The following is a 10,455-nucleotide window of genomic DNA, read 5'->3' as shown; positions in this document are numbered from 1 at the left end:
GGCGCTGTGGAGCTTACTTAGCGTGAACTGGCTTTTACACAAGGGAAGAAGAAGCAGCATTGCGGAAGCTTGTACCACAACAACGTGGTTTATACAGAAACTACCGGTGCATTACCGACGCTGTTGTAAGTATCTATGACTGTCATGTAATAGCACGTCCTTGCTGCCATTGTTAAAATATACACCTGAACACATATCCAAAGTTAATAAAGGTTACTTGTTAACCTCCCCGTGTTTCTCCGCAGTACCATGAAGCACGCCGAGGCACAGCAACAACATCCCTCCCTCTATCTAGAAGTTTGTTCCCAAAATGAGGAGCCGCGTCTCCCGCTGCACACCTCCATCGCCCTGTTTCTCCTGTCCTACTGCCAGTGCAAGTCTTTTAAAGTTTTCCTGGTCTTCACCACCAAACCTGCCAGCTCCCAGTCACTGAAGAGTCAGCTACCAGAGTGTTTGGATGTGTCTGGCGTTCAGTTGGAGGATCTGCCCCAGTTGGTGAGGGGCTGCCGCCTTCCTGCAGTTTTGGATGAGACTGGGATGCTCTGCAGGGCAGGGCTGGCGGTGGTCCTGAGGCACATCATCAACAAGACCTTGGAGGATGACCCTTCCAGGAATGATGCGTTGGCACTGCTGGGTTTCAAGAAGACCTGTCTGAAGGCCTGTGCTGAGGTAAGTGGCAAACAGGGACACACAGTTCACCGACCTGTAGGATGACTTGCATGGTGCACAGAAAAGGCAGTTTTGAATATTTGAAACTAGTTTATTGTGATTGTTTATTGTTTTTAAAGATCGCAGGAGTATTGACCATTTAACCCAGCATCACACACTCAATGAACAGATAAAGATATTCCTTTATTAGTCCCACAAAGGGGACATTTCTTATTTACAGCAGCAAAGTGGATAGCACACATAGAATAAGCATCAACAAGAAACAATACATTGTCAAAAAATATAGACCCAGGTAAATGTAAAAATATAGGAATAACAGGAACGATATATACAGAATTTTTTATGTATTTTAAATTTACACTAGGCACAGAGGAAATATCATGCAGTGGTGGAAGAAGTACTCAGAGCTTTTGAATAAGCAAAAGTAGTAATACCACCCTGTAGAAATACTCTGTTACAAGTAAAAATCCTGCATCCAAAATGTTACTTAAGTAAAAGTGCCAAAATATTAGCATCAAAATGTACTTTTAGTACAGAAAGTAATAGTACTCATCATGCCGTCCATTTCAAGATATTACATTATTAGATCCTAATTATTAATAGATTATTGTAAATATCACTTTAATGGTGCAGCTGGGCTAATTTTATTTAGTTTATACACTGCTGTGCAGCCTAATCTACAATAATACTGTAGATGTTATTTCATTTTTTAATAGTTTTGTTTTTAGAATCAGAATCTGTAAAGTAACTAGTAACTGAAGTTACCAAATAAATATAGTGGAGTAAAAAGTACAATATTTTCTTATGAAATGTAGAAGTATAGTAGTAAGTATAAAGTAGCATGGAATGGAATTAATCAAGTAAAGTACAAGTAACTCAAAATTGTACTTAAGTACACTACTTGAGTAAATGTACTTAGTTACTTTCCACCACTGATACCATGACAGCATCATTGCTGTGAATCCAGATTGTGCACATTGATTTACAATAAACTTGAACACGTTTTTTATTCCTGTCATGCCTGAGCTGTGAAATACAATGATCCATACTTAGTGTACATAGCTTGTCAGTGTGCCAGTAAATACCAGCACCACTTAATTTTCTGGGTTTCATAATTTCCGAAGTGATTCATTTTCTCCCAAATAATTCATTCTGATTATACCGTGGTGTGATTGAATACCTAATTCCGATTGGATGCAGGGTGCTCATTAAGTAAGGGCCCAACGAGGTGTCCATTATCATGAATTAACGGATCGCCCACAAATTCCTATATAATAGACACCTCGTCAGGCATTAATTGCTACTATAACCTAGTCTTGCACTGTAGGTCAACTGAACATTTAGTAAATGAAAAATAAAAACATATTTAGTTGGGTTTCAATAGAGTAGATCTTTCAAGAATATAACAATACTAAAATAATTGCTTCACAACGTTGTCTCAGTTTTTCCTAATATTGGGTACCAAGTTAACTTTAAACTTAACTTCCTAGGAGATTATTAAGAAACTACGGACCTATAAAAACAAAAGCATTTACACTTTGTATGTTTGTTGTTCAGCTGACTGCAGGTAAAGTCTGTCTAGCAACATTTTCAGTCCATTTACTACAATGACCGCTCAACATGACCAGGGTTAATGGAATCTTTTTAGTTACAGTATGTTAACGAGGGTTTGGTCACAGTGTCCACAGCATTAGACTTAGAAAGACATCAATATAACAGAATAATATGAAACAACCAAAACCTTTAATTTTGAGTTCTTCCGAGGACAGTGCTGTATTTGAGTCTTATATAGATTATATTATATTAATTCCTCTCTCTCAGGTGAGCAAGTGGACCAGACTGTGTGAAATTGGCATCCCCTCTGCTGTCAAAGAACACCTAAAAAATCCAACAAATCAATACCATCAGCTGCCTCTCTCCATCCTCACCCTAGAGCGAAGGTTAGCAGAGCCTGTCAAAGTCCACAACGATGACAAGATACGGAGACAGAAACTCCAAGAGCAGAGACGGAAGGAAAAGAACGAGTCCACGGAAAGCCAATGGAACCCACACACTGAGTCTGAACCCGGGCAGTCGCCTCAGGTCAGTGATGGACTTGAGCTCAGAGCGGCTCTGGCCAAGCTGTCTGTGGATTCAGTTCCAACTTCGACCACCAGAGAGAACTCTGAGATCAGGAAAGTGAAGACCACAGACCTGCCTCCGCTGGAGCATCTGTTTGCTGAAGGACTGTACTTCACTCTGACTGATGTGGTGCTGCTGCCATGTATCCATCAGTACTTGGTAAGGGCCTTGGAGTTTATGATTTACGTTTGCGTGTTGTCAGTAATGAACCCTTGTGCCTAAGGACCCCGCTCTTATTACTGCATTGAATTATCACCAGGGCTGTATGGGATAGTTTTGAAGCTTTGTTCATGTTGACTTTCATTCCATTTATCCTATTTGAATCTGGTATGTCTGCACAGTGGCAGATAAAGATTAGCCTACACATATATTATTAGTATTATACTATATGTTGAATTAGATTCCAGTGGTGGCTATGTTTCTGGCTCATGTGATCCAAACATTTCCAATAACTCCAGAATGTAGCATAATGCTGCTATAAGCCAATGCTTTAATTGGATTAGCCTGCTGCCTGCATTTATTTATATAGACGAAACTGATAAGTGATATTCATTAAAGAAAGTTGATTTGGTAAAAACAAAAAAATAACGAACTCATTCAATGTGATGAATCACTTTAAACAAATTGAGGATCTTTTTCGGGGATTTTTCTTAGTTTATGGTGATGAGGTCTTAAAATATGACAACCGAGATTCAAATCTTCATTTTGAACCTCAATAGAAGCTTTTAATGTAATAAAAAGGACATTCAATACAGCCCTAGTTATCAACCTTACTTGTAGCATCAATAATCAATATATTTCCTTTATAAGACTTATACTTTCAATGCATGGACACACTGTGAACTTTACAACATTTACTGTAAGCAAAACACCCATTATTGTGCAGGGAGCAATCCAGCGTAGCCATGCAAGGCTTTGTCCTTCTACATAAACGGTAGCACACATGACTTAAGTCTGATGTCACCTCATCTAGAAGGTGCCATTCAGGCTACAGAGCCTCCCCTCTTATGAGTATTTACTGTCTTTTTAATGTCTTTATTATGATGACCGGTCAAATTACGCATGACTCATGGTTTTGACACTCTGGTCAGGGTGAGCAGGCAGTACACCCAACACCTTTTTTATGTCTATCTAGGCAGAAATTTGAGTTAGGAAGACTGGCTGCATCAGTCTTAGCACAGGTGGTGCTCTCAAAGGTGGTCTAGAGCCACCTGGCAAAGAGTGATAACAGTGTGTACTGTACTCTATTCAAATGCAGCAAGTTGAAATGCATTTTAATGACTTTCTGTTGGAAATGTGTTTCTCTCCGCAACAGATCATGAATTAGTGGGCTGCTGTGTTAGCCTTAAAACTCGTAACTTGACTTCAAAAGCTCCTGAACATTTTCTGAATATTCATTACATTGAATGATTACATATATTAAGTAAAGTTGGCAGAAGCAGTTAAAGAAACTGCAGCGGGGGCCATAGGGTGCCACGGCTGTTTTGTTCAGTGTTATATTGATATTGATCAGGAATGCTGCACTGTCAGGCAGTGACGTGGGTCTCAACCTCCATTTCACCCTTCGTCCGCCTCCAACTATTCCTTAACTGTGGGAATGAACTGAAGTTCTCACAATGAGGCTTTTAGTAGTCAGCTGTGCTCTAGTGGTTTCCAGTTTCACACTCAGCCTAGCATGTCTCCTCTCAACGGCCATCACTGTCCACGACACATGCGTTTACGACTGATCCTTTCCACTCCATCCACTTGCTGTACTGCAGAGTGCCCCTTCTCCCTCTGTGTCCCTCTCTCTTTCATCTGTCTTCCACACAGTCACACACAGTGACACTGCGCCTCTGATCATATCTTTGTTTGTGTCTCTACCCTCCCCACCTGCCAGCACTGTTTGAATGTTTTTCCTGCCGGCCCCTCATGTCTATCCGTCCTATCCACCAGTGCGATGAGTGAATTCTGGTGGAACCTGGCATTTCGCTTCACTGGAGATGGCTTGTCAGATGAGTCACTTAATCAATACCTCCTTGTTTTTTTCTCTTTTCTCTCTCATTCCTGTTATTGTCTTTGATAGTGTTCCCTCCAAGCCCACGCTTCAAGCACTCTTCATCAGTTCCCCCACCTGCTCCGTTGGTACAGCCGTGTTCAGGAGGTACCTGGGGTCCTTCAGGCAGCCAAGGCCTGTGGGATGGCTCTTTCTATTCCCCGAGTTCCCACGTCCGGCCTCCCGGGGCCTTCAGCAGAGGACAACTCAACGAGTCTATTGGAGCAAGAAGAGGGCCAGGAGATGACCACACAGCTTCCCTTTGTTGGTGGCCCCAGGCCTACAATGACTAAACTTAAAGTAAATTATTACATTTCCTTACTTATTTCTCATTATGTTTTACCTCTCTGGTTTGCAAACATATTTCCTTTCACACTAAATTTGATAAGCTGTCTCCCAGTGTCCCCTCACAGCACAGATAAAGGGTTTGAAGGCTCCAACTGGTTGTTAACCATTATCCCTGTAATTTCACGCACCCATTTTCTGCTGATTGGGCCTTCAAGAGTGTAGCTCTCAGTTCATCTTTTGGCTTCTGGCTGACTTGCTTAATTGTTGAATTTTTCGTCTTTCTGCCAGGGCTTAAGCGTTAAGTGCTTTCAGTCACAGAATTACCATTTTAAGTGGGTTGTTTTAGGATGCTTGTCTGTATACATGATTTTCTCACCAAGGTTGTTTGCATGACAATATTTTATCAATTAAAATAAACGAACCAAAAAGAACAATATAATTCGATTCTTTGAGCAGTATTGCACTGCCCTCAGTGCATTATACAATGCACCATTCAATATTATCAGTGGATCTTGTTGTCACTTGCAGTAGTGCAGACAATCCACATTCAGCCTATCCTCATTTTAGGTGCAATAAAACAATAAATCAAGTCCAGAACAAAACAACGTTTTATAGCCCGACTAAGGAGTTTATCGTAACGGCTGAAAAACTTAGTGTAAAGAGACAAGATGGCACAGTAACTTAATGTGTCCACCACACTTTTAAAGTGCAGTTCCCTCTGGAAGCATTAGTAAGACACACACACACTCACAGAAGGAGATAAGCAGACCCAGCTGTTTATAAGAAGACTGTCTCCTCAGCCCTGACTAACCTCTCACTACTAAGCCTTCAGACTTTCTCTTGGCCTTGTTGCTTTGCTCTCTCAGCAGAGATATGTCTGTGATTTCCTGCTGGCTAAGTGTCGACAACAATGTGATTTTTAAGTGAAGGGAAGAGAGAGGGAAGGGAGAAAACAGTATTCAGAGAGTGTGAACGAGTGAGCTGGGTGGTCAGGATGGGATGTGCCTTAAACATGCTATGCTGCCGGAGGAAATTTAGTTCAGCACATGTGCACAAATGACAGTTTTCATGGCAGGTTGAAATCAGGCATTAAAACTGAGGGGAATGTGTACACACAAGCAGACACACACACACACACACACACACACACACACACACACACACACACACACACACACACACACACACACACACACACACACACACACACACACACACACACACACACACACACACACACACACACACACACACACACACACACACACAATGGCCACCATTCTTCCTTTGCCTGGGGATTACAAGGATGGCTGCATGTCGCCACCATCATGTCTGCACTGCAGCTGTTGTGTTGGGCAAGGTGCCTGTGTGTGTGTGCGCGTGCGTTTGGCATGTGCGCGTGTGTGTGTGTGTGTGTGTGTGTGTGTGTGTGTGTCTCCTCATATATGACTGTGTGTGTCCCAAGGGAAGTACATGGAGACAGAGAGTTCTGCCGTCTGACACGGTGACATGCGATCCTTCACTGCTGCTAACCAGAGGCACCAGGCTCATCCTGCTACTCTATCCACAATATAAACGGCTCATAAACTCTCCCTTTTTCTCACTTCAGTTAACACACTGATGCATGCCTGTCAAACTGCCTGTGCATTGCAATGAGCTGTGGAGGCACAATCTGTGATCCGAATGTAAGCAAAAGAGTAGCCTTACTACCAAAATGCAAGACCCAGGACTAAAATCTGGCTGCTGTCACTGACTAGATGACAGACAGGTCTTTATACACAGTTGCTAACATTAGACACTTCAGTTTATGAGCAGTAAGATATGGGGGTGATCCAGAGACGGAGGATTAGTGACTTAACAGGATCTGTTCAATCAAAATTCAGGGAAATCTTTGGTTTTCTGATGGCAGAATGAAGCTCCCAGAAACTGGGATTACTGAAAGCCGTTGACTGTCCCTGTGAAAACGTATGTGCTGAAACTAACAAGTTGTGTGGCAGGTTACTCATTTCTTCCTAGTCCTCAGTTGGGCATAAGGGTTTGGCCATTGCCAAAGACTCATCTCTGCCAGCTTGAATGTAGTGTCCACCTTATTGCAACTTCTGATTATGACTGATGCTTTGTGAAAATGAGACTGGGCCAACACAGATGTCAATGCTTGATCTTTTGAACTGCAGTGGTGCTGCTTTTCCTTATGTACGGATCTTTATTTGATCTCTGCCTAGCCATAATGTGACAAAGACTGCCTTTATCAAGGCATCCACTCTATCCTTTTTATTCATACAGTCAATTTATGTACTTTTAAATGTGTTTCAACATTTCCTTGGCTTACCTAAATTCTGTTTTTCAATAAAATTAGATGTTAAAGCTGATGTCGACTAGCCTGGAAATCCAGACACACCGCCAGCAAATTTCAATTTGCGCTGCTGCTGTCTCTGGGCACGTGCTGTCGGGGTTTATTAATTGTCAGAAAATCCAGACTTTACCAACTTTTATGGGCAGACGTAACTGATGACGCCAGTGCTGCGCCTTCTCCAGAGGAGTCTCCAAATCATCAGATTGTAAAACTAGGCAGAGCTGATGTAGATGACATTTTGCTGGTATCACAACCCTTTTACACCTTAATGATACAGTGATTTCTTATTTATTAGTGGCCCAATTATCAGATTTAATTAGAAAATACACTGATGTGGAGGCAAATAATATATTTATATTTTTTAGCAACATTAAATAAGCACATGCTTATTGTTGTAACTCTTCTAACCCATCCACAAAGAGAGAAATTAAAAAAAGAAAGTGCTTTACGTGTATGCACTCTTACCTTGTACGCCTCCATTTTCAGTGTTTTCCCGTCATTTTCAGAAGTGTGTTAAACATGCAGGAGTATGTACTGTAGTGGACTTGTCTCTTGAGAGAGTAATAAGTACACTAGCAGTGGCCTTTCCTCGCGTAGAGCTTCAGATCAGTATACCCAAAAATGGTGCTCCAAATCACTTCATTACAACCACTCAGGCAACAGAGCCTCAAGGATGTAGAGGGGTTTCTATGGTAACGTGTATTTTTGTGGTTGTGATCCTTGCTAGGAAAATGGCATTGAGGCAGTCTTTGCTCCTCATCCTTGCCCTTCCTGGACCCTCCCATGGGACAGTTTACCAGGAGCTATCAACCCCACTGAAGGTAAAGTCAAATCTCTATCCTGTGGCTTTCCTCTTTTCTTTCTTATTTTCCTGTACCCTTGTGCTCTCACTCTCACTTACTCACTTACTCAGTCACTCACTTTCTATGCTGTTTGGCCCTTTTTCTTCTCCTTTTGTTTCTCTGTTTTCTTATTCTGGTTCTTAAACTCCCCCTTCTCCATCTTTTAATCTGTATGCCTCTACATCCAACCTTCTTCCGCTTTCTTTCACTTTATTACTTGTCTAAACAAATACTAATGATACTGTAGAGCCTAGCTCGATGTATCTGTGACAGGCCGACAGACATTGGTATCAATCAGTATTAATGTGTATGTTGTTCGATATGAAAACCTTTTTTACAAAACATGTAAATCAGAAAATGATGCTTGGAGTGGTTTAGAATTGGTGTCATTTGTCAGCAATTGACCGATACTGAACATACAGTACTGATGTTTAATGAGCTATTTTTTATTTTTATTTAGTCTTTATTTTCTCAGTGTTCATTTCTAGACCATGTTACAATAGCATGTATAATGTATAATAAAGTAAGTTTTATTTGTATAACACCAAATCCTAGGTTACAAAGTGCTTTACAAAAGGAAAAAAGCTTTAGAAAACAAAATATGAGTACAAGTTGCAACACAAGCATTATAACAGGAGTAAACTACCACAATAAAAACAAAACAATTAGAATCATTGCAAGTAAAAAAAAACACTTATAGATGCTCAGCTGTGACTTAAAATATTTAAGACAGTTTGCTCAAATGAATTAATCGCTTTACAATCCACATAGAAAAATTCACTATCGGCAGTGATATCAGAAATCTGTGAATTTAACCCCTATAAATGAAGTATCAGTCTCTAAAATCCAATATAGGTTTGGTTCTAATACTGTATATGAAATACAAGTGAGGAATGTGCACAAATATATTGGTACTACTGTAGCCTGGTGATTTTCAGTGGCAGCTTGTCACCCCCCCCCCCCCCCCCCCCCAAAAAAAAAAAAAAATTACCCATTGACACATCGCAGAGCTTTCTGTTGAGACTCAGCTGGATGTTTTTGCCCCGATAAATTCTAAAGTGCTCATGTCGATGTGTTATCCTTCTTACTGTATGTCGAGGGGTGAAAGTAAGAAATCGGTCAGTGACCCGAAACAGACTCAGCTCAGCAGAAATTAAAAAAAAAAAAACATGCTCATACTGAAGGCACAGAAAACTAATTGTGTGTAATGTGGAACTGATCACTGTTTCTAACACATAGTGGAAAAGTTGTTGATTGCTGCCCACGGTGACACTGGTGAAGAACAGAGAAGAAATCTCTGTGTTTCTTTGTCTGCCCTTCTCTTGCCTGCTTTGTTTTTTTTTTCTTATTAGTGGTATGTCCGTGTTGGTTGTGAGGCTAAATGGTATGAATGCATGTGTTGGAGTTGCAGTAATATATCAGTGTTATTGTTTATACTAAAATGTGTATATATGGAGAGAGAGAATGTTTTGATGTTTCCTGTTCTCTACATCATTGTGTTATGCATTAATTTCTTGCTTCCCGTCATTTTCACTTATGTGGAAAATTGCGACAAGCAGAAGTTCCTTCTGTTTGCTTATTGCTCCACTTATCAGAGCACACAGGACATTGAAACTTGAGAGGTATTTCATTATCAAGATATATATATTTATATATAGGACAACATAAGTTAAGTTTCTATCTCCCTTTGCTTGTGTTTTTGCAGGCCAAGCTTACACTTCATTACCCTCTATGGTATCCTCCTGTTAATGAGATTCAGTAAAACTTTATATATAAATAAGAAGAATTGTATCATAAGTAAGCTTAATCTTTGTTATATAGTACTTTATAGATCCATGGTTACAATATGCTTAAAAAACAATTAGATGGAATGCTTAAACAGAGACAATACAAATTAAATTAATTTTGACTCTACATGACATAGCTGCAGTATTCTGTGTTGCTACGGTTTTGTTTCATTGCTCACTGAAATTGCAATTTGGGACTTTATATCTCTTACTTACTTTGTTTTAATTAATAGAGCTGCAATGGTTAATTGATTAAATTCAATGAAAATTGCGGCCTGATTGCCGGAGACAATTGCAGTGGAGGTATTGCATGTTGCCGAAGGAGGTTCACATAAACATTTGCATTCACCCTGCCATGTA

General features: G+C 40.4%; 1 protein-coding gene across 2 annotated transcripts in view; it reads left to right on the top strand.

Annotated features, from left to right (window-relative positions):
• Nucleotides 1-73: 73 nt before the first annotated feature.
• gstcd (glutathione S-transferase, C-terminal domain containing) overlaps nt 74-10,455 on the top strand; it is a 49,743-nt gene continuing 39,361 nt past the window's right edge. For both annotated transcript variants that reach the window (XM_083924508.1, XM_083924509.1), the window contains exons 1-5: nt 74-125; nt 246-669; nt 2,491-2,949; nt 4,856-5,125; nt 8,194-8,287. In XM_083924508.1, the coding sequence (XP_083780634.1) occupies nt 250-669; nt 2,491-2,949; nt 4,856-5,125; nt 8,194-8,287 (1,243 nt within the window). In that variant the 5' untranslated portion in view covers nt 74-125; nt 246-249. The remainder of the gene's footprint in view (nt 126-245; nt 670-2,490; nt 2,950-4,855; nt 5,126-8,193; nt 8,288-10,455) is intronic.

Source organism: Echiichthys vipera, assembly GCF_963691815.1.
Source record: "Echiichthys vipera genome assembly, chromosome: 2".
NCBI classification, from domain to species: domain Eukaryota; kingdom Metazoa; phylum Chordata; class Actinopteri; order Perciformes; family Trachinidae; genus Echiichthys; species Echiichthys vipera.
Note: the sequence above shows the minus strand (reverse complement) of the source record. Positions and strands in the feature narration are given on the sequence as shown.